We start from the raw sequence: 25,762 nt of genomic DNA on the forward strand, positions 1-25,762 counted from the left end.
GAAACTAGGGAAGACACCTAAGGTTTTATAGTTTGCACGGCTATTGAAATTTTATTATAATCCTATCAATGAGATGATTTGCTTCACGTATTGTATGTTGCGAATTATTATTGAGAACGAATTTTGATAACATTACAAACAGCAATGTCGTGGGAACTTAGCATTAGCAATATACATTATATCGATAAGGTGTATATCGATAGCAGGTTGAGATTGTTTGAGGAAGTATATATACACCCAAAGTTTGATAAATTAAAACTCAATATTTTCACATAGTAAATTTATATCTGCAATGTCTTTACGGCGCTCAAAATCTCCCCATTCCATTGGTAATGTGAGAAGTGGAGAAAGGGAAGAAAGTTTTTGGGATAAATTTAGTACATTAGGTCGAAAGAAAGGAACAAAGGAAGGTAGGTTTTACATACATATAAACATGAACATCTGTTTTTAAGATATCAATAGCATCAATAGATTCTATGAATATAATTAAAACTATTGGAATTTTAATTAATCTATGAATCGCCATGCCATAGTTGAATATGTTAACTTGTTCTTTGTACGGGCAGAAATTACGCTACTTACGAATCACCACGACTGGTCACACCGTTAATGTACATGGTATGACGCATTATTGAATTCATTTGTGACAGATGGTTCGGGAAAAGTTCTATCTGGTTGACCGTGGTTAAAAAAACGGAGGATAAATTTTCCTTTATACCACGCCAAATAGAAAGATCAAGGTCCGAAACTCTTAGGGTCCCTATAGAATCCCCAGGAAAATCTTAAAAATTGGGTTTTTTACGACCGTACTTGATTCTTATACTGAAATATCGTTGAAGAGAAATGCATAAAGCAATTGTTAACCCAGCAAGCATGTAACTTAGATTTTATAATTCATACTACAGTAGGTTCTGTTTTTATGCGGTAGATACGTTCCGCAAGAAACAGCATAAAAAAAGCTACCAGTTCTATAGTAAAACTATAGATACGTTTCAAAAGTGCTAAAACCGCATAAATCTGAAATAATGTAATAAAATCGCATAAAAAAGGGCACTAGTCCCATATTATAACTATAGATACGTTCCATAGACCGCATGAATCTGAAATAATTAAATAAAATCGCATAAACAAAATATTGTATTTTTGAAAATTATATCTTTATTTAAGAAACGTCAGAATCGAAAAATAAATTTAAGTCAGAAATAAAATCAGACAATACCCACATGTTGCGCGTTCGTTTAGGATTTGGCGTAAAATCACTTTCGTGACTTGAGGAAATGTACACGTCTGAACTAGATAGTTATGCAGGCGGTTCCATACTTGTAGGGTTAGCATTTCTGATGTAATCTGTGATGAGTTTTTGCTTAGCTGGCTTAGAATCTTGTTTATATGTATAATTCCCGATAGGTCGACATGCATTTTGTAATTTAAAAAAAAAACCGCACTATTTCAAAACCGCATAAAAAAATCCGCATAAAAACAGAACCTACTGTATTTATCAAAATGTTATTTCATGTTTTGTCAGAATACGCAGTATTTTTTATTTAAAGAAATTATTATTATTTTGGGTAAAGATTATTATTATTTTTTATAGAGATTATTATTTTTTATAGAGATTGTTATTATTTTTTATTGAGATTATTACAATAGATTTTAAGTTCGTGATCATTAAGCACTTTTATTTGAGATACAAAAAAGTCACATTTACTTATAATATCACTAGCGTACCCTCGCCCGCTTCGCTAGACGATAAATTCAATGATTTGCTGAAAGAGAATAAAATTAATACGAAACAAAGCAAATTCTTTGATACAATTTCATTCGAACTTTATTGTAACACTTTTTGGTAGACAACGTTTTTGGTTTTTTCATCTTTCGCGTGAATAATGACGATGGTTTGCCAACTCGTGAGCAAGCTACATACAATCGTCCATGAGAAAAAATTGGGTATTCTAAATTAATACCGCACATTTGTAGAGACTGTCCTTGCGCCTTATTAATTCTCATAGCGAAGGCAAGGCGAATAGGGAACTGCAAACGTTTGAAATCGAATGGTAAATCCGCCGGAATCAGTGGAATTCAGGGTATCAAAATGTCTTCTCCTTTGTACTTCCCTTTGAAAATTGTTGCTTCGATAACGTTACCCATTAGCTTCTTCACAGCGAGTCTGGTACCGTTGCAAAGTCGGGGCACATTACTATTGCGCAGCATAATAATCGGTGCTCCAATTTTTAATCGTAAATTATGAGGTGGTAAGCCTGGCAAATCGAGTGAGTTTAAGAATTCAGTTGGATAATTTACGACCTCATCTTGACCAGTAATAGTGTCTATTGACTTATACGCAACTATGCCACCAGGTATTTGATCTAAAATAGCTGAATTTATATCATTGACGTCCTTATTTTTCCCAGCTAAAATTGCTCTTTCGCTGAGTCAATCATGGTTTTTGTAATGTTGAACTATGTTTGGAAATACACTCTGTATCAATGCCTCTTTAGACTGTGCAAAAGTGCAGAAATTGTTAGGCAATGTTATCATTCCTGTTGTTTTTGAAAAAAGGTTTATTTTTTTTGGTTAAAAAGTGTTTTTTGAAGTTTTGAAAAACACTTCGCTCTAACAAATTTCTTCTCAGTTAATTGCTGAAAATTAAATATTTTGAAAAAACTATTTTTTTTTTAATTTAACGTTTTTGAGAAAATTTTGTTCTTGAAAAAATTTCATACTTTTGTAAAAGTTTAAATTGATTTGTTAAAAAAGATTTTTTTCCGCTTTGAAAAACACCCCCTCGAAAAAAAGTATTCTCTATTAATAGTGGAATATAAAATGCTTTGAAAACACCATTTTTTTTTTTAATTTTGTTTGGTTTTCAGAAAATTTTGTTTTGAAAAAATTTCATACCCTTGAAAAAGTTTTATTTTATTTTATTTGTTTAAAATTTTTGAAATTTTTTTTTTTGTAATTTTAGAAAAATACCTCTTCGAAGAAATTTCTTTTATCTTTTTGAGGAAAATTTGGTTTTGAAAAAATTTCATGCTTTCGAAATTTTTTTATTTTACTTTATTTCTTCAAAATTTTTGAAAACAATTTTTTTTATAATTTTCGAAAAACACCCCTTTGAAAAAATGTTTTCTATGTGTCATAGTGGTATTCCATTAACTTTTAGGATTATAGTCAAATACTTACAAATATCTACGCTTTCACAAATAGCAACAATAAACAAATTTCCTCAAAACCAAAAAATTTACTTTTTTTCTAAAAAAATTCTAAACAAACAAGGTAATAAATTTAGAATTTTGTGTTCACGAAAAAACAGTATTGTTTTTATTGTATTAACTGAAAACCAAAATGTTGCAAAAAATCAAAACAAAACTAAATTATTTTTTTGTGTTCATTTGGTCCATATGTTCCATAAAAAGTTGATATGGTAAATAATATGCAGGGTCTGATACACGCAAATTTCCATTGACCATTATAGTGACAAAATTATCGATCACCAATTCCAACAGGATTTCAAAATCAGAGTTGGAATGAGTTGTTGTGTGGTGTACTTCTGAAAAAATGAGAAATAAACAAAATAAATCTAAAAATTCGAATTCTAACTTTATCTTGCGTATGTTCTTATTACCTTTGAATTTTTCCAATGAAGCACCATTCATTTTAAATTTTCCAAGAATTTTTTTTATCATTTCGCGTTTCTTTCCTTTTTCATTCGATTCCAACATTTGTTCATAGCCGAAAACATCGTTTGCAAACGCATTCATTTCCATATAGAATTGGTCAAAGAAAGCATTGCTCAATTGAATTGAAACATTATTTTCATAAATACTTAGGACCTTAACTAATGCACCTTGGTACATACCTAACGCAGATATTCATCGCGACCTTGACATCGATACTATTGATGAAACAATACAAAGCGCTAGCAGAAGACACATAAATAGACTATTAACGCATACAAATCCTATGATGAGAAGACTACCAAATAAAGAAAAATCGACCCAAAGTCGGCTTAACCGTCAAACACCAACAGATCTTGCAAAATCCTTGTAATCAATTGTCAACTAATCGTATATATCATTGTTTGTTAACCACTTGTTTTTAAATAATATGTATATATTTCTTCTAAATGAGCTTGGGGGGGGCATTGGCCCTTCAATATCACTCTCATTCCATCTTTTTGTAAATCAAATTACTTATTGTCTAACGACAGGTGTAATATTTTATGGAAGAAATAAAAAAAAAAATTTTTCATTCGAATTATTTGAAATGTCTGTATACAATAACGAAAAATTCAAAAAAAGTTGTACACATAAAATGAATGTCGATTCGAAACTTACTTTAATCTAAGAATCGAGCAAGTTTGTTTTGTACAATATTTTGATTTTTTCTTTTTTTTATATGAAGAAAATATTTAAAAGAAATTTTTTTTTTGCTAAAAACCTTACCCTAGTGGACCCCTATAATATGAAAAAAAAAACGAATAAAATTGGCCTCGTATCGGCCCAAAAAAATGCGTACAAACGAACATCATTTCATTTTTATATATTATATATATATATAGATATATACATAGATGAGCTTAAAAGAAGCCGTTGCTGAAGTATGTAACTTGATCTTATTTAGGTATGCACAACATTTTTAATTTCGTATCGAATTGGATATATCTGGCATCGTTATCTACAGTGAGCATTTGTCTTTCATTTACCTCACATACAAAATTCTTAATTTTTCATTTCACGATTTTCTTCGAGCTAGATACATCATTATTTTGTCCCAGTATGTCGTAGAAACATTTTAAATTTAACCGGCTTGAAGACGAGTTTTTTATTTCAGGAAGTGAATGTTGTTGTATCAGCTTAAATATTCCCCATGAATGTACGGGGAATGCTGCTGGAGGGTTGTCATTGGCCGGATGTAAATCCGGGTCGTTCCGGTCAGGGTGGTGTCACCTAACGGTAGAGTCACAGCAAATTTGATTTTCTGTTGAAAACTGTCGGAAGTCAATCCCCTTTGAAATCAGAAGATTTATCCCAACTCAGGATTGGAATTTCGACTCGTCGAATACGTAATCGAAATGTTTTCTACAGAATAAAACAATATACTCGTATGTACATATATTTAAATTACAATCGATTAAGAAAATATGCTGCCACTCCCACGGCAGTCGGTTCTACGTTACCGGGACGACCCGGATTTATATTCGGCCAAGGACTGTCGGTCCAGCAGCATTCTCCGTAATTGTATGGAGAATGTTTAACCTGCTACCACAACAACCTACAAATATCTACTATATATACACCTATTATGTACAAAGACTGGTAGCCTCTCGGCAACTTAAAATAAATTGGTAGCCCGTTACTAACCGTCGGCAGCCCTGCCAGGTAGCTCAATCATCCGTATTATGACTTTCTACTATCCAAGGCGCATTCATTGGTCTACAACAATGTTTTGTACGTTGACAGCCACATGTACAAGGTGAAAGAAAAAAACAAATCGGCTACTACCTTATTTTATAGTATCGAGTATACGCGTCAAAGTGAGGCAACTGCTCGTCACCAGTTGTCATTTTTTTTATCCTCTTTGGAAGGAGAAGTTGTGCGAATTTATTAATTGTAAGTAAATGTGAAAACCTGAATGTGTTTATATAGATAATTAACAAATGGTTTTGGATGGATTTTCAAGATCAGTAATAATAACGGCTAGTAAGCAGTTCGAGCGCATTTAGCGGAATCCAACTAATCAATTGCAAGGGAGAATCAGAAATTTTGGCAAAATGACGAACAAAGGGACATTTTCGCTAACGAACTAATAGTATATAGTTTTTTTGCATTAATATACGCACGTTCAAGCATGATATTTTCGTACACACAATTCTGTACGTGCAGATTAACTACATATAAGGCGAAAAAAAAGAAAAAAATGACTACAAACAGCCAAGTTTTAGTATTGGAGGTCCAACGGAAGAGCGAACATTATGCGCACTAGAAAAGTGGTAGCAAATAATTTGCATATGGTTTTAAATCTGCGTAAACCCAGCGGTCTCGGTAGTCTAGCGTAAGTGCACTAGCCTACCATCCTAGGGGTTGTGGGTTCGAATCCCACGTCAAGCACGGTCCTCGCACTTTTCCGAACTTACCTACTTACCCCCTTATCCTTCCCATCCCTACTCCCGCACAATATCTACACATTATTTGCATTCTGTCTGCTAAACAATCAAAAAGAAAAACACACAGTTACACATTGCATCAGTGGCGCGCAGACACACCAAATTTAGCGAAGTCCTCAACCATCTGTGCGATCCTGCACGTCAGCGTATGGCAACACAATACTGCACAGCGGAAAGGATGACAGAGGTGAAAGCGGCGTTGGCCTTATAATTTCTAGGACAATGCGTAACACCTTGCACTCTTGGAAGCCAATCTCAGACCGCATAAACCAAGCCAACACACTTCGGTAATAGGTTTGAATTTTTAGAATTTTAAGTAAATACTTTAAGAGGCTTTATGCAATATGAAATATTGTTTTTTGTTAAATGAAATTTTAACTGTTTTAGTTGATTTTAAATCAATAAAGAACTTTTCAATTAAATTATTATTACGTAAACTATTATTAATTTCTTAAGCTATATGATTATTGCTGGTTGATATAAAATCCGAACTTACGAGTATATCTGTTTCCTCGTTATAATTTTAGGTATCATATTCTGCAGGACCCGAAACATAGCGACGCCCGATATTATAAATGGCTACAGCTATAGTTGCTTTCACTGGTTCAAAATAAAGCCCGCCTTCGGAATATAGGCATTTGAATTTTGACTTTAAAACGCCAAAAGTTCGCTATATTATGTTCTTGGCAATGCTCTATTATGTTCAACGCTTTTTTTTGTGTCGGCCTTCTCGGCTGCCACTTTCTGCGTCTCTCATCATGTATGTCTTCAACGGCAACCCGGCTTCACAAATACGTTTGTTAATTGTCATTGGTCATCACTGTCATTAGTTTATGCATAAAAATATGTTACCGAAAAGCCATGTATTTTCTCCTGCATTATTTGACATCATTTCCTTGAGTATGCTGTTATTCCATATAAAGGCCATGAGTGGTTCGTGAATGTCTGTTATGTTAAGTTATGTTCATTCGTTCAGTCGTAAACCTGAATTATACAAAATTTACACGTATGTATTAAAAATAAATACAAACGACAATTTACTTCCCATTAAAGTGTTTATGCTAAAATATTTTTTTCGATTTATGTAAAAGGGCTGTAACTCCTTAGAAGCTATGTGCACATAGGTGCCTTCCACACAACCTATTACACCTGGAAATCCAATCCAGTCCGAAAATTAATTTTGTTGTTGGTCTGCTGTTCTTTACTCGTGTAAATTTTATATGAGTAGCACACATTTTTTGTTCTATCTATGCATATCGCACCCTAAATACAAAAGGGTCACAACTCAAAATACTAAGATTTTCAGGAGAGTCAAAAAACGTTTTATGTAAAAATTATTGTAATATTTAAAGAAAATATTGTTCCATCATGAAAATATACAACATTGAAGAAGGTTCTACTATATTTTTTTCAATTTTATATTATGTTTACGAAAATAAAACAAAATTTTGATTTATGACTCTTTAACTGAAATTTTTTCGATTAACTAGTGATATTATCTTAAGTTGTGCCTTTTTAACTGATAAAATGTTTTCATTTTATAAGTTTCCTAACCTAATTGAACTAACTTTTCACAACTAAAGAGGCACAATGCAAAATAATATACCACGAAATTTATCACTTTGTACAGTTATAGAGGCAGAACTCAAAATAAAACTCTTTATGTGTAATAAAAGTAATCAGCTGTTCTTGAGCCCATAGTTATGTGAACGAAATATTTGCAGCAGTTAGAAAAGTGTACTCTGAATTAATTTATGCAAAAAACTCAGTTTTGGAAAATTTTGAGTTGTGACCCTTTTGTATTTAGGGTGCAATATGTTTAAAACGTTTCCTTAGCATTTTTGATAGCTTCCTTCTGCAAAGAATCGCAGGGCTACGCAAAGCTTAAGAACTCGAGGTACCGCAGTTGACCAGTAAGAGGTTTTAAAAAACGATGATAGTTTTGCTTAAGCTAAAATTACTAACGAACCGGGAAATATGGATTTGTTAATAAAATATGTACATTTGCGCTTTCTTCAAACAAAATAACTCGAAGCTGCTTTGTTCTAAAAATCGTAAATGTTTGCCACGAAGAAGATTTTGACATTTTTTTCACATAAATTGTCATATATATACTTTCAGCAAAGTTCTCAATTATTTAAAACGGTACTTGCCTTTAGAGCAAACTCAGGGATATTGTCTGGCTTTTTCTTTACACCGATATTAATCGCATTGCATAATGCAAATATCGATACTAGTACTAGATGAACAACTTGACAAATGTCTCCAATACATAATAGGGGCAACAATATGCAAAAGGGTTAGCAGCAGATATGGCGTGGTATGATAGCTATTCATAAATTTATTAGATTATGTTAATATTTCTCGACAACACTACCAATTTTTAAAAAATTACTTATTTTCGATCTCAATAACCTTAACAGAGCTTTCATATTTTATTTTTACATTAACATTTTAAGTTCAAAAAGTGGAAGAGGAAGGAAAACATGCAATCGAATCGCCAGGATTGCCCAATCAGTTTGACATACCTCCAGAAGACTATACATTGCAAGAGTTGGAGCAACGAGCGGTAATAGACCCGCAATCTTTAAATGATCCTCAAGTTATTAAACTCCAACGAATTCTAATCGACTGGTTGAATGACGAATTAGCTGAGCAACGAATTATAGTACAAAGCATTGAAGAAGATTTGTACGACGGACAGGTTGGGCTTATATTATGCGGGTTGCTATTTATATTTCTGGCATAGTAATGGAAAAACTAACATTTGTGGTTGAAAACGGTTTTAAGTTAATTTTTTTAATTGTGTGGGATCTGGCGCGAATACATCTATTTTACCACAAGGTTATCAAGGTATGCAAGATTTTATTGATGCTCGTCATGCTAATGCCCACATGCCATGACTATCTTACTCAATCATTTCGCACACATCATAAATATTTTCGGGCACTAGTAATTTCAGATGACCTTCCAGGAATTCGCCGGTGAACGGGCAGCGGTTACAACAAAATTCATTGCACCAGTTTTTTAGTGCTTGAGGATGGTTCCTGCTCGCCGTATAATCATCATCATTCACAGCATTACAACGCGGGGTGCGTCAAAGCTTCCTTCACAAAATTCCTCCAAAGTGTTCTATCACTTGCTTTTCCTTCGTAGTTGCGAATTCCCATTGCTGTGAGATCGCTTCCTACTGCGTCTATCCATCGGTTTCTCGGCCTTCCCTTCGCCTTCGCACCAATTACACAGTCCTGCGAGGGTGAGTTTCTAGAATGGCTGTACTTGTTTCTTGTAGTTTTTTATGCGCTGAAAACGAATCTGACCTTCAAAATGCTCCATCACGTATACGTTGGGTATAACGTCTATTGGCGTAACTGAAACTGTTAATTTCAAAATGTCATAACTTTTTTTTTTTTAAAATCGTACAATAATTTAAAAAAATGTCTTTTTAAACTAAAGAGTTGTACTATGCGACCTTTTCGTCGAAAATAAAAAAAAAAAAATTTCTATCCCAAAAAAAATTATCAAAAATGGCTAAAATGGCCATTTTTTGACCTTTTAGGCTTCATTTACCAAAAATCCTGACGTGATGGAGCATTTTGAAGGTCAGATTCGTTTTCAGCGCATAAAAAACTACAAGAAACAAGTACAGCCATTCTAGAAACTGAAAAAAGCTAAATTTTGCAGGCCTGTGTTATCTTTCCAGTCATGGCTTTACTTACAGCGGATTCAGCAGGAATACGGAGCACGTGACCTAGCCACCGCATACGCTGCGCCTTTACAAAACGCACAGCTGTCTTGCCTTGGATAAGTTCGTTCAATTCCGAGTTGTACCTAATTCTGTAGCTGCCATCTTCATTTTTAATGGGTCCGAACACTTTCCTTAAAATTTTCCTTTCGAAGTTAGCAATAAGCGCACTGTCATTAATTTTCATAGTCCACACCGCGCAACCGTATGTCAAAATTGGTCGTATAAGAGTTTTACACATGGTCAGCTTCGTAGATCTAGATAAAAGACGAGACCTGAACAAACTAAGATGTGAATTGTACCTTCTATTGGCGGCGTTGACGCGATCTTCGATTGCGGGTGTTAAGTTACCGCTACAAGTGAACATAACACCTAGATATTTAAATTGTTGCACTGCTTCAAAAGTATATGCACCTACATAAGGATTCTGTGCATTTGTGTGCCGTCTTGATTTCATCATTTATTTCGTTTTACACTCGTTAACGAAGAGGCCAATATCGTTGGCTATTTTGTCAATTTTTAACAAAGTTTTATTTAAGTCGTTCGTGTTCCTCGAAAGAATGGCTCGCCGTATAATTAATTTATTTAATTCTTCCCTTGTTAATCCTCGTCGAAATTTGTGGAAAATAATCGCACGAAAGCGTTCACGGCTTAAAGATGAATTTTCAAAGCCCCTGTGAACAACATTAATATGGATCACTAATATCATAAAAACGTTCTGAGTACGTTTATGGTAAAATATGTCCAATTTTCTAATGCAAACAACATTGGAACTGCCCAATACCAGAAATATAAATAGCAACTGTACACACCTGAAAATTTAGAATTATTTCAAATTTCTTTTAGGTTTTACATAAATTATGGGAGAAACTGACAGGCAAAAAACTTGATGTACTCGAAGTAACACAGTCTGAAGAAGGGCAACGACAAAAGCTTGATGTTGTTCTCAATGCAGTTAATCATGTAAGTAAAAATATGCATCTACATAATATGTTATCAAATATCCGAATGATTTAATTATTTTTGATTAATTAAAATGTTAATTACTTTAATCAAATAAAATCTCTTATGTCGGGTGTTTTTTTAACTGCATGAGAAATTTCGATATCGATAACTATGGAATAATATCTGAGAATGGCAAAATGTGTTGACATTTATGTTCAGTAAGGTCTGCTTCATTTAAGAGACAATAAGATTTATGGAATGCATGTTAAAGCATTGATTGCCTAGTAACCAAGGGTTTATTATAATTCAAGTGAAGATTGTACTTTGCTCGAAAATAAACATGCATAAAAATGTTATTTTATCTATTTTTATTTCGCAGCAGTAAAATTGTATCAGTTTTAATATTGTGCTTGATTTATTGGTTCACTTGAATAAAGGCACTCAGTTTGCCTACATTATTTGCGCATTAAAGCTGTGAAAAGGGTTAGGTTTTTTAATCACTCTTTGTGTTTGGCCGAAAACTCCTTAATTCTAATAAAATGGAAAAGCAGAAAGGTTTGACAGATCGAGAAAAAGGACAAATAGATATCTTGACCTCAGGCGGACTTTCAAATCACCAAATTGCCAAAAAGATTGGCTGAAGTCCAAACGTTGTCGGTCTTTACGTGAAACAAGGTGCCTCCTTTGGTAAGAACTACAAAGGCAGAACTTCGATGGCTTTAACACTGAGGGAAACCCGCAAAATCCTTTGAATTGCTTTAAATTCCGCACTTTCAACAGCAAGAATTAAAGAATTGGCAAATATTTCAGCCAGAAAAAATACAAATACAATTCAGATACAAACGCTCCGGCTCTGAAAGTATTTAATGCGGTACCAGCTGGTGGTAGCAGATGAAAAGGAAGGCCTTGTCTGCGTTGGAAAGATCAGGTGGAGAAGGACTTGGCTTCACTTGGTGCATCTAACTGGCGCCCTTTAGCACGAGAAAGAAACGACTGGCGCGCTTTGTTGAACCCGGCCAAAAACGCCTAAGTGGTTATCGCGCCAATCAAGAAAGAAGAAGAAGAAGACAGAAAACGGTTTGTCAAACATTTGGATCTATTACATTATTTCAGCACGATAATACAAGTGTGGTTAATTTGCATGCCAAAATGTTGAAACTTTAACATGTTCACCAAATTTCCCATGATGATGATTATTGAAAAATTATGGGGATGGCTTGCTCGTAAGGTGTATGAGAATGGGCAACAATTTGAAGACAAAAATGCTTTAATTCGAATCATTAAAACGGCCTGGTCTGAAATTTCATTAGGTTATCTGGAGAATTTGTACAAATCCATTCATCAACGTATTTACGAAGTAATTTTTAAACAAAGTGCCAGCATAAACTACTAAGCTTTAAATAATAAATACGAATATAAAAAAATGTTTTCCTATATTTGTTATTATTATTTTTTTATTTAGTTAATGCCTCTACTCAAGTAAGCCAATAATCAGGCACAATATAAAAACTGCTGAAGTTTTACTGCTGCGAAATACCGTTAGCTGAAGTAATATTTTCGAGCAAAGGACAATCTTCATTTGAATTGTCAGTTACTAGGTCAAATACGGTTTCTTTAATAACAATTTTCTTACGTAAAATTTATTGCTTCTAATCAAATGAACCGAACTGTTAGTCATCATGAATCGTTTAGCGCCAGAACAAATCTCAATAAATTGTGTAAATTTACTTTGAAATAAAAAAAAAAATATATATATATATATATTTTTGCGAAGTTTATAGAGCACTGGCGGCATCATCGGTCCAAAGCAGCTGCCGTTACGGTGAATGGCGAGTGCTATCTAGCATGTTGACTGAATTTTTGTTCCAAAAATGAATCAGGTAATCATCGTCGACATTTAGTTCCAACAAGGCGGTACAACTTGTCATACACTGCGCTTAAAACACATTTCGCAATGTACAAAAAGTACAAACTAAAAACCAGATAAAGCAATCAACCACTATTAAGAAAAGATGATAACACATGGGCATCTGTAAAATGATGAAAAAGCAGTGACATTGGTAAATTATTTCAAAAAAGTCTTATCGATTTTAACATGAATAATAATGTTCATACTGATACCAGCACAAACATAAGCAATACAAGCAGCCAGATATGATATGCTGACGAGCAAAGCACTTACGGAACTACCAATTGAAGCATACATATTCTTTAGAAATTTGTTTAACAGTATGATTCGCTTACAATACTTTCCAAAAGTATTGAAAGTCGCTGAAATCATTTCGCTACCAAAATCGGGTAAAAATCCAACAGCTTTAACTTCAAATCGACTTATAAGCCTACTTCCAACTATATCAAAAATTGCAAAAAAACTCTTATATATATATATTGGGTGTTTAGCCGAGCTCCTCCTCCTATTTGTGGAGTGCGTCTTGATGTTGTTCCACAAATGGAGGGACCTACAGTTTCAAGCCGACTCCGAACGGCAGATATTTTTTATGAGGACCTTTTCCATGGCAGAAACACACTCGGAGGTTTGCTATTGCCTGCCGAGGCGCGACCGCTATTAGAAAGAACGTTTTCTTAATTTTTTTGTTGAGATACGAACCTACGTTCTCTCTGAATTCCGAATGGTAGTCACGCACCGAACCATTCGGCTGCGGCGGCCGAAAAACTTTTACATTACGTAAATCCTTCACTCGAAAAATAGCATTCTCAATTCAATTTTCGAATTAAAAAAACATTAAACTATTCAACAAATACATCGCGTAAACCAGAAATAACTTCACATATGGAAAATAAACACAAAGGTCTCTTACATATCTTCTGCTCAAATATGAACGAGACGTTATCAATAAAACGGTCCGCGGATGACATATGGCAAAAATAAATTTTTTGTTTTCTGTGCTACTGTAAACAAGTCAAGCTCGAGTGTGTTCTTCGAATTTAACGATGGAAATTCAAGTTGAACAAAGAATTTGTTTGAAATTTTGTTATTCCAACAAAATTTCGGCTTCAGACGCCTTAAAAATGTTGCAGAGAACCTATGGGGACTCTGCTTTATCGCGTGCACGGTTTTCCAGTTGTAAAAATCGTTCAAAGAGGGCCGTACATCGGTTGAAAACTTGCCTCATGAACGTCGTCCAGCAACATCAGTAAACGACGAAAACATCGGAAAAGTAAAGGAAATTGTGCTTGAAAATCGCACAAATCGCAAAATCGGTTAACGCTGAATATTATTTAGACGTTTTAAAGCGTTTGCGCGAGATCAATCGTCTTAAAAGGAAGGAATTGTGGGACAACAAGTCATGGTTCTTGCATCACGATAATGCACCAGCTTACACATCACGTCTTGTTCGCGATTATTTGAACAAAAATAATGTTAATATGTTCGAAGCAGTGCAGTCATAAAAGCCGTTCGGGAAAGAATTTGCAGATATTCCCTTAGAAAGAGGAAAATCATGTCCAGGGAAATATATATCGACCAGATCCATGTCAAGACTCATTAGAGATGATCTTCACACAAAAGTCCTCCTTCGCTCAACTGGTCACATTTTGACAACGTGCTTGAAGAAAATTATATCATGCTTGACAGATGCAAACAACTTCTTCGGTTGTTGTTGTTGTTGTTGTTGTTAACAGCATAGGTAGCCCTGTCAGTGTAGTCATATCATCGGTCATCTTCGTCTAGCTCATCTAGGGGTAGGCCCAGGAAACATGCTGTTTCGACAGGTTGGGTCCAGAGGGAGAGGGGGGTTAGATGAGTCGGTTTAAGGGGGCATGTGAAGAGATGGTTAGTGTCGTGCGGGGTACCTTCACATGCCGGACATGTGTTTGGTATGTTGGGGTCGATTCTGGATATGTAGGAGTTTAACCTACAGAACCTAACTACAGAACGTAGTTGTGCCAGTGTTACACGAGTCTCACGGGGAAGCTGGAGCTCTTCGTCTACAATAGGTGGTGGTTGGACTCCGATTACGGCATTCTCAGGACGGAAGTTCAAGTTCGGTAGTACGCGGTTGCCCATGAAAGTATTATTTTCAAAGATGAGAGAATGTTCACTGTTGAAGGAGTTTCTGTCGTTAAAACTTCTAATGACGCAAAAAATGTTGTTTGAAGGGTTCAGCGTGGCCACCATCCAGCCCGGGGAAAAAGTCTACCAGGAGGATGTTTTAGAAGGCGTGGTGAGCAGTTGAGCAGTACTCTTCAATGGAGAACGTTGCATTTTCCAGCAAGATTTCGCTCCAGCCCACAGGTAAAAATCACCCAGCAGTGGTTAAGACTGAAGACGTTTCCACGGCAGTCGGTTCTACGTAACCGAAACGACCCGGATTTATATCCACAGATTTATAACCACTCCAGCAGCATTCCCCGTATGTAAGAATGGGGAATGTTTATGCTGCTACAACAACAACAACTGAAGACGTCTAGAAGTCCAGATCTGAATCCGTTGGACTAAAGTTTGTGGTCAGAATTGGAGAATATGACCTGTCGAAGACCTCACAGAAATTTGGAGAGCCTCAAACAATCTTTGATTTGAGCAGCGGCGTCACTATCCATGGAAACCGTACGTGCTGCAATAATCGTTTGTGTAAAAGCAAAATTTGACCATTTCGATTGAAAATTAATTTTTTTTTAATATTGACACGATTAAATAAAACTACGGTACTTAACTTGTAACACAACTTATGGCAGGGCTAAGAAGTGTTGATTGTATCATGGATCAGCACAAGTATATTGAAATTCTTGAATAAGTTATTCGACATGTGCAGAGGAAATGCAGCTGAAATTGGTCGGTAAGATATCGACGCAAAACATATGAGCAAGTAGCAAAGGACATCTTTCAGAATTGTATTCATTTTATTTTGGATGAAGTAATGCTTTTCCACTTTAGAGAACGCACTACTATTAATATGAAGCCAAAACATTTTATAGTTTACTAATGATGCAATTTTATAACTCTTTCATATACCTTTAATTTAGAATGCATGTGGATTTCCAAATATATATTTCCTTGTTCTGTCTTATTGCTCGTTTTTGATGTTTTTGAAAATTCTAAAGATATCTAACAATTAAAATTTATAAATTAAATTTAAATAATAACTTTACTTGCAGACCTTAGGATTTCATCAGAAGATACCAAAATGGTCGGTTGAAAGTGTACATTCAAAGAATTTAATTGCTATTCTACACTTACTAGTTGCGTTAGCTCGATATTTCAGGGCCCCAATTCGTTTACCGGAAAATGTTTTCGTTAATGTTGTAATCGCTCAGAAAAGTGGTGGCCTTTTGAACGCTCAGTAAGTTCCTTTTTAAATATTATGATGTATAAAGGCGAAAGTTATAAAAATATTTTGATTTAGAAAATTCCAAGAGCAAATAACTTCTGAATATGATGACGTGGGAATGCGTTGTGACAAAGATGCTTTCGATACGCTATTTGATTGCGCTCCAGATAAATTATCTGTCGTTAAAAAGTCACTTATAACTTTTGTAAACAAACATTTAACAAAGTTGAACTTTGAAATTACCGACCTTAACTCAGATTTTCGAGATGGTGTATACTTGTGCTTATTAATGGGGCTGCTTGGTGGTTTTTTTGTCCCATTATACGAATTTCATCTTACGCCCCAGGATGTGGATCAAATGGTGTCAAATGTAGCATTTTCGTTTGATTTGATGCAAGATGCAGGCTTACCGAAACCGAAAGCTCGTCCCGAAGGTAAGTTAATCTACTATTATTAACCTTTGACTGGTGACGTGGTTGTTTTATAACGTTGTTTGTGACGTGGGGCCTCAGATGCCCCTATATAAAATGTCCTTATTCGTTAGAAAAAAATTACGGAAAGTGACTTTAATGTTATTATATGGTAAGGATACATATTTATCTATAAGAAAAACAAAATAAATGTTACTAATTATTTATTTCTGTATTGGGAACTTTTAACCATGTAATGTAATTTAAGAAATATAATAAAATAGACTTCTTATTTATAGTTGCGCAAAACAAAACAAAATTTTAATTTCATACATAAATTATCATTTTCCATAACTCAAATAGACTTCTTAAAACACAAAAATCACCTAAACATTACAAATAATAAAAAAATATAAAAAATGACACCGACTGAACTTTAGTTATTTTACTATTCAGGACAAACTTGTTTGGCGCACTGTAGACACACATGTTTTTTGCATGAATAACACTGATGATTTGACTTTCGATTCAGTTTTGGTGGACAGGAAGCACATACTTTTCTCGTCTTCTGTGTGATTTCTGTTGCCTGCTGGTTAGGTGGCATATCGGAACCCAAGATTCGCTCCAAGCTGGTTCTTATTTCTCGAGGAATTCGCAGGTTGTAAACTCGACGCTGTGCATGTAATAAAACCAAGCGCCTTGCTAGAGTTTTAGTAAAACGTCCTCGGTCTTTGTTTCTAGGTTCATGAATTTGATACAAAATGTGGCTATTGACTAGACTTATGTCCAACATTCTGTAAAAAATTACCATGGGCCATCTGCGTGTTCGGCGGCTGCTTGTGTAAATAGAACACTTTTTATCAATATCATCAACCCCTCCTTTTGTTGAATTATAATAGGCTATAATTTCAGGTTTGCCTGTAGTTTCATCAGTTTCAATAGAGTGAAGCATGGAGGAAACTAAGAGAACTGCTTTACGTTTTTTTGGTACATGAGACAACATTGTAATTTGGTTAGTAAATCCATAAAGAGTGGTTCCTACATCTCTCGTTTTGGACGGCTGGAATTCTTTGGGAATTTCCCGTTTATTTTTTTTTAGTGTTCCTACGCAAGTAAGTCCGCGTTTCTTTAATTGATCTACCAATTCGATCGACGTGAACCAATTATCAAATGTGATATTGCGGTTGGTGTTGTGTATAGGCTCAGACAAACGAATAACTGCCTGTGATGGAACTAATAATTTATTTTCGTCGATAGACAAAGTTTGACCATCAGATCCCTTTCCTGAGTAGATGTAACCATTGTAAAAGTAGCTAGTTTTGGAATCGCACAAACACATCATCTTTAAGCCGTACTTAGATGGTTTCTTTGGCATGTATAAAACAAAATATGAACGCCCTCTAAATGCAATTAGCATTTCGTCAATTGTAGCACACTCTCCTATAGTATAAAGCATTTGGCAATTGTTTACAAATATATTAAATATTTTACTTATTGCAGCAAGTTTGTCATTTTGCTTGCGTTCTTCTCTGTCTAGACTATTATCAAAACGTAAACACATCAAAATATTTTGGAATCGTTTCTGAGACATAACACATATATATATATCTCTCTCTATATCTCTTCCTGTTCCATCTGTAGCAAAAATGTATTCAGAGTTTTCGTGGTTGGATTTGAAAACGGCTGTGTACATTAGGAGGCCCAGGAAAGCGTGTAATTCAATCATGTCCAGATCATGTAGTTCTGGGCGGTCTTGTCTTTGGTATCTCATTCTGGTTTGGCCAATCTTCACATTTGTCCACTTCAAAACTTCTTCTAAAATCTCAGAGCTCATTATTTTACCCCACAAATCGTAAGGGTCTTTTTTCTCGCTCTCACTTAATCGAGGCTTCTGTGTAGGTGGTATAATGTTATGCTGAGATGTCCTTACAACCCTGTTGGGTGGTTTTTTTGCCCATTTGTAGCGATTTTTTCCATAATAATAGCTAGATCTTCGAGATAAAGGTTCATCGCTGTCACTGCTTGATTCCTCATTCACTCGGACTGGTAAATGCACAACTTCTTCTTCCTCTTCAGATGCAATCGCTTCAGTTGCCGAATCGTGGTCACTCTGCTCAGCAATATAATTGTCGGGTATATTTTCTGCTTCTGACCCACTCGAGTCTTCGTACATCAACCATTCCTCTATTTGTTCATCAACCACTTGTCTGCTACGACTTAGGACCCCACCAGAACCTTCGACACATCTCCGCTTCTTTCTACTAAATCCATCGTCATCCATAGTTGATATGTATTGATAATAACTGTAATATAATGAAAAAAACAAAAACTATGAAATCCAATATTTGTTACGTAAGCAGTGACATCGGGCCTGAGAGGCCGCAAGAAAAGTTTGCATTAATCGTACTTACCTATTTGGCTGCGGGTGGCACAAATTTCTCCATCTACAGCGCGGGCGCAACTAAACTCTAAGCTACTGAGACGCACAAATCCGGAGTGCGCGGGGAAAGGGGTGAAAAAGCGTTATGCTTCCTTCACGCGGCCTCTCAGGCCCTACGTCACCAGTTAAAGGTTAACATAAGACTTGCAGAGTAAATTAATATAGACGTCGATCGACTAGAAGCATCGACGGCCAAAATTTTCTGAATATTCCAATTTATTTACAGCGTTAACAAGTTTTCGCGAACTCATCTAAGATAAGATCTTTTATTTCCGCCTCATTTTCAGCAACCAACTTTGTGTTGGCCAGAATACATAATCCTTGAAAGATAAAAACGCATTTATAATAGTTGATATCTTTGAAAAAGATTTTATTTACTATTTTGGCGAGACTCTGCCAATATATTACCAAGCTTGTTTCAACCAAGTCTGCCCTTCTTCTCTTTCTAAAATATATATATGGTATATATATAGCAACGTTTCGAATATAGTAGAGCGAGGTGTAGAGGTAAAGAAAAGTTATAATACAGGGGCATAGCCCAGGTAAGCTTAAAATATACCAAAAACAAGCTAAACTTGGCCAGTAATGGCTAAGCAGCTCGGAATCGATTTTCTCCCTTAGAAATCGAGGACGAAAATGAAAACCCCAAACCCCAGGAAAAAATGGCAAAACCCCCACCAATATTCGTTGACAAAGTTAACAATATCACCCCACTGATGAAGCTCCTAACAGAAAAAGCTGTAGGTGCGTATGGCCTAAAACTCATACATAAATAATGAGCACCGACTATAGTTACTACTCGTTTCCACGACAGTCGGTTCTACGTTACCGAAACGATCCGGATTTTTATATCTGGCCAAGGACTGTCACTCCAGCAGCCTTCCCCGTATGTAAGTATGGGGAATGTTTATGCTGCTACAACAACAACTATAGTTACTTTCTTAGAAAAAAAAAATAGAATTTTATACATACAAGCCTAAACAAGAAAGGAACTTTAAAGTTATTTTTAAAAAACATGTATCTCTCCGCTAGCACAGAAGACATCTCGCTTGAACTTGCAAATCTCGGTTACAAAGCAATAAATATATATAATATGAAACACAGAACCACTAAAAAACCTCTCTTAATGTCCAACATTGAATTAAAACAAAGTTAAAATAATAAAGATATCAGCGCCCTCAATGTGCTAACTGCCAGCAATATGGACACATTAAATCTTATTGCCACATAAAAGCAGTCTGCATAAAATGTGTTGGAGCTAATTTATCTGTGCACGTAAGACGAAAAGTGACACCGTTAAGTGCGCTTTGCGCGCCAACTGCAAAGCCTCTATGGTATATAAAAATTAGCAAAAACTGAAATATCCGCCACTAAGAAGAAATAATGAATTATCTGCTCCTGTCGCCCAATCACGGGACTCACCCAGATTTATCCCTGGCACTCAACCATCCAATCTCAACTCAAATCACCTTCCTATTCACAAGTTCTTAAAAATACTCCACAAAATACAAATGCCCCCTCAGTCTCTCAGCCTAAAGAAACAACATCAGAACCCTCAAGAGAAGCTCGAGCAAGTCTTATAACAGGTCTCATCAATGATGAATCTGCTCGCAACTCTCACGACTCAAAAATGCAACCCTTTAAACTAAAGTGGTGCACAAGTCGACATATATGTGCTTTCAAGTCATTTGCTAAATTCACACAACAATGCAGTGTTTTGTTCTCAACTAACAGTAACAGGCAATAGCAGCTAGAGAGAAAACCAAATCATGCTTTTGTATGACTTGCTTCTCTCTCAGCATTATCACAACACACATATTTCGGCAAGATAGCAAGAAAAGCAATGACACTGAAAGGCAATGAAAAACAATTCAATTCAAACAAGTGAATTGTGTCAAATGTGGATTATTTACTTACATGAATTCCTGATATTTTAAAATCAAATACGCAGTTAATGTTTGGTATGATGGTTTTGTAGAATAAAAATTAAATTCTGATTAATATTTGAATGTAACTTACACTTTGCCTGCTAATATACGCTACGTACATACATATATATGACACCAATTCACACATTGTACTTGATGTCTTTCGGCAAAGCTTGTATGAGAAGGTTTTTCTACCATTGCCATGCAAGCATATAAGCAGCGTCGTGCAATTCGTGCACTGTCGATAGAGCCGAAGTAGTATTGCTTGTTGAAGACAGTTTTTCTTCGTTGCTGTTCAAGTTGTGTGCCAACATTGCTTTTTGTCTTCACAAACAGTGTCACATGCAATGTGTGACTTGTTGCTTTGTAATAAGCAAGTCATTTGTGCACCACTTTACTTTAAACCCATGAATGTTCTCCTGTGGAATGCCAATGGACTCTCAAAACACATATTGGAAATAAAAACTTTACTCAAATCCCATGACTTAGATATTCTTCTTATATCTGAAACACATTTCACCGATAAAAGCACATGCTGGCTCCGCTATTTTGATAAAAAACGGCATTAACTCATATTGTACGGAAGCTATACAAGCCACGAGCATAGTTTGTCGACAATTTACACGGCCCATCATAATCTCATCTATATATAGCCCGGCCAAACATTCTAACAAAGCGGAGAAATACGATACTTTCTCTCTACCCCAAAAGATCGAGAACTCTTGGCCGCCATCACAATATTGAACCTCTTCACACCCTCTTCAGGCTCTCCAACATATTGGCCTAGTGACACAAACAAAATCCCTGAGCTCATTGACTTTTGCGTTGCGAAAGGTATTCCAGAAAGTGAAAGAACCTGTAACTCATGTTATGAATTAACCTCTGATCACCCTACACTAATGATCAAATTAAATAAAGGCACAGCTGAATCTCTTACTCCCTGAACTCTTCACAGCAATAAAACTGATTGGCAGTATCTCCGAACTGTAATTGCCTCAACAATTAGCATGGAGTTCTCACTCAAGTCTAATGAAGACATTACAATTGCAGTTGAACATTTCAATAATTGCTTTCAGCAAGCAGCTTGGAAAAGAACATAACATTTGACTTCAAAACCACCTTAGTAACCTCGATGCATTCTCATCCTCTGAATACTCTCTTTGGAAAGCAGCAAAAAAAATTCAAAAGACCAATCTTAACACAATCAGCGATCACAATGGAAAATAATAAGTGGGCTAAATCGGATCTTGAAAAAGCTCATACATTTGCTCGTTACTTATCCCAAGTCTTTATACCACATGAAGTCGAATCCTCGCTAAGCACTGCCAAAAAAGTTAAAGACATCCTGGAACCCATTCACTAGATGGACCCTGTCATAAACAATTTTCGAAAAACGAAGTAAAAGCATCAATAAAAAGGCTCAAAACAAAGAAAGCACCCGGTTATGATCTCATCAAACAACTGCCCGCTAAAGGAATCTCCTTTCTCATGAATATATATAATGGGGATCCCTACAAAATGCTGTATATCAAAATTCTTCTCGTACGAAATACTGTAAATTAACGTAACAAAATTCTGTAAAAACAAAATTCAGTACTGTCTTAAAAAAATTCTGTATTGACAAAATTGTGTATTGACGAAATTCTGTATTGAAAAAATTTTGTATTGACAAAAGTCAACGAAAAAAGGAGTTCTACGCAAAAATACGGTGGATTGCGTAGCCGGAGTTGGACTGATGAGGGTTATTTTTTTGAAGCGCAAACTGAAGAAAAAAAGTGCGCACTTTTTTTATAAAATTTGTTGAATTTCTTATCATTTATATTACTTACAGCATTTCGTCAATACAGAATTTTGTCAATACAAAATTTCGTCAATACAGCATTTCGGCAATACAGAATATTTTTTACAGAATTTTGAAATACAGAATTTCGTATACAGAATTCTATAATACAGAATTCTGAAATACAGAATTTTGTATACCGCATTTTGTAAACAGAATATTGTATCATGCAGCATTACGTACCTAACCCTATATAATGCTATCGTACTAACTTGTTTTGTTACCCCAGTGCTTATGTGCTAAAGGATATACACTAAATAGGCTGCATTTAGTTTCGAGGATAGGATCTTTTTATATTGTTATAATTGCTTCTTGTAGGTAACAGGTATAAATGTCGGCATATTCTAATATATTAATCATTGGAATATCTAGTTTTTCGTGGTGTATTATGGTAAATCGTACACATCTTTCAAATTTAATGTGCCAGAATAAAAATTATTAGTTTTCGCAAAATTTATAGTGTTTGTTATTGATTAGAGTTCATTATAAACTTCTGTTATAACAATGTTTTCGGTTATTGTTTTGGGATCGAGGGTTTCGAGTATTCTTTCGAACTGTGAGTTAATTGTTCTTTGCTTGTTATTATTTTCTATTAGCATATTAAGTGAAGTTTTGATTTCTATAAGACCATCGTGATCTGGTGTGTCAGTGAAGCATTTAACACGGAGTCAAGAAAGTTTAGTGATTTTTTGTGTCTATAAATATTTGGAATGAGTTGATTTTTCAGAGTTTCGATTTTGTTCACTAAAACTTTAGTTTCAGGTTGGCTTTCTAGATCATATGATGATTTCAATATACTTTCGTATGGCGCTAGTATTTTTGAAAGGTTAAATATGTGATAAAAGAAAGCTGTATCCTGATAAATGTAAACAGGGGCGGTTTCCACTAGAACAAGCCTTACAGAAAAATTGATGCCTATTTTGTTTGTTAATAAAAGATTTTTAAACAAATATTTTTACAAGCTATCCGAATGATAAACGATCTCATAGTTATATTCGTAAGTAAAATTTCATATATGTGGGAACTCCTGAAGTTTTATTATTGCATTTAAAAATAATGGTTCTTATATTAAGATTGTATGTGTATATATGTATAAACGATATAATCTAGATTTTTTCTTTGTTATTACAGATATAGTCAACATGGATCTGAAGTCTACCTTACGTGTTTTGTATAACTTATTTACGACCTACAGAAGCGCGGCCTAGCCGTAGATTAATTGTGTAAATGAAGTCATGCTATGCCATCAAATAAGTAACCAAATTAAGTTTTTCACTTCCCGAATCAGTTTTATTAATGCAGTTATCCGAATGATAAACGCTCTCATAGTTAACTTCGTAAGTAAAATTTCATATTTGTGGCAACACCCGAAGTTTTATTATTGCATTTAGAATGAACGGTTCTTATATTAAGATAGTTTTGCTCGAAAATATTTATATGTATACACTCTATGATCAGAAAGTACCGGGAATGTTTAAATAAAACAAAACAGAGTTAAATTTCAGGCAAACTTATTTTATCTCCTTCAAAATATCACCCGTCTGAAGCAACACACATGTGGCCTTCAGCTCCTTCGTCGCATTCTCTTTGCCCTCCTCTATCGACTGAAATCTCCTTCCACGAAGTGGTAACTTCCACTTGGGAAACAAAAAGCAGTCGCACGGGGCCATATCAGGAAATACGATGGTATTTACTTGGTGCTCGGTCAAATAATCTAACACAATTTGGGCTTGATGCGATGGCGCGTTATCATCATGCAAAATCCAAAAATTGTTTGCCGACATTTCCGGTCGTTTGCAACGTACAGCATCTCTCAAATGCTTGAAAACGTGTCTTACAGTCCTACCAACATAAGAAAAATATACCGACCACGCGCGCGGTTCGTTTAAATTAAACATTCCCGGTACTTTTTGATCATAGGGTATAAGTGATATTGTTGCGGGATTCGGAATTCAGAGAGAACGTAGGTTCGAATCTCGGGGAAACACCAATATTAAGAAAAAGTCTTTTCTAATAGCGGTCGCCCCTCGGAAGGTAATGCCAAACTTCGAGTGTATTTCTGCCATGAAAAAGCTCCTCATAAAAAATATCTGCCGTTCGGAGTCGGCTTGAAATTGTAGGTCCTTTCATTTGTGAAACAACATCAGGACGCACAAATAGGAGGAGCTCGGCTAAACACCCAGAAAGGGTGTATATATATATATATATATATATATATATATATATATAAGTGATATAATCTAGATTCTTTCCTTTTATTACAGATACAGTCAACATGAATCTGACGTCTAAAATCTGAAGTTTGTGTAACTTATTTACGACCTACAGAAGCTCGTCCTTACCATGGATTAATTGTGTAAATGAAGTCATGCTATGCCATCAAAACCTAACTTCTAAAAATATATATATTGAAATGTTATATTAAAAAACTAACATTAAGAAAACCTTAATCTTGATTTTTAATCAAAATCTTTTGTTAGATTAAAGATACGAAATTTTGATTCTTTTCGTAATTTCAATGAATATTCCATATTTAATGTCTACAAAGTCTGAGCGAATAGGTCAGAAGCATGTTAGGATTTCTACCTTCAAATGCCCGTTTTATGCAAGCGATTCAAAAAGGCTCTATAATTTGTATTCCAGTGTATTTTATAAAATATATCTGTCGTTAGGAGAGAATATGAGACTGTAGGTTCTCCATTTGGTTTTTGATGACCATTTAGAAGTGCACAGGAGTGCTCGAAGTCCTGGGCACGAAACACCAATTGATAGAAATGATAGAAAAAGTTTATTCTAATAGCCATTGCCTCTCGACAGACAATGGCAAGCCTCCGAATGTATTTCTACCATGAAAAAGCTAAAACTGCAGGCCTTTCCCTTTGTGGAACGACATCAAGACGTACACAGCAAATATAAGAAGAAGCTCGGCCAAACACAAAAAAATGTTGTAAGCGCCAATTATATATACTGCATAGCCCATAAAGTCCTGCGTACACCTTA

General features: G+C 35.1%; 1 protein-coding gene across 1 annotated transcript; it reads left to right on the top strand.

Moving 5' to 3' along the window:
• Positions 1–190: 190 nt before the first annotated feature.
• LOC129237268 (beta-parvin) lies at positions 191–25,212 on the top strand. The gene is made up of 7 exons (XM_054871905.1): positions 191–410; positions 8,626–8,870; positions 10,758–10,874; positions 15,972–16,156; positions 16,220–16,578; positions 23,894–24,099; positions 25,027–25,212. The coding sequence occupies exons 1-6, from the start codon at positions 293–295 to the stop codon at positions 23,968–23,970; spliced, it is 1,101 nt and encodes a 366-aa protein (XP_054727880.1). The 5' UTR covers positions 191–292; the 3' UTR covers positions 23,971–24,099; positions 25,027–25,212.
• Positions 25,213–25,762: the final 550 nt, after the last annotated feature.

This window comes from Anastrepha obliqua, chromosome 2, assembly GCF_027943255.1.
Source record: "Anastrepha obliqua isolate idAnaObli1 chromosome 2, idAnaObli1_1.0, whole genome shotgun sequence".
NCBI lineage: Eukaryota > Metazoa > Arthropoda > Insecta > Diptera > Tephritidae > Anastrepha > Anastrepha obliqua.

What these genes read in the sequence shown, in the direction of transcription:
- LOC129237268 (XM_054871905.1), top strand. Translation starts at nt 293, where the DNA reads ATGTCTTTACGGCGCTCAAAATCTCCCCATTCCATTGGTAATGTGAGA. An exon ending in AAAGAAAGGAACAAAGGAAG is followed by an intron (nt 411 to 8,625) that starts GTAGGTTTTACA and finishes TAACATTTTAAG; the next exon opens with TTCAAAAAGTGGAAGAGGAA. An exon ending in AAGATTTGTACGACGGACAG is followed by an intron (nt 8,871 to 10,757) that starts GTTGGGCTTATA and finishes AATTTCTTTTAG; the next exon opens with GTTTTACATAAATTATGGGA.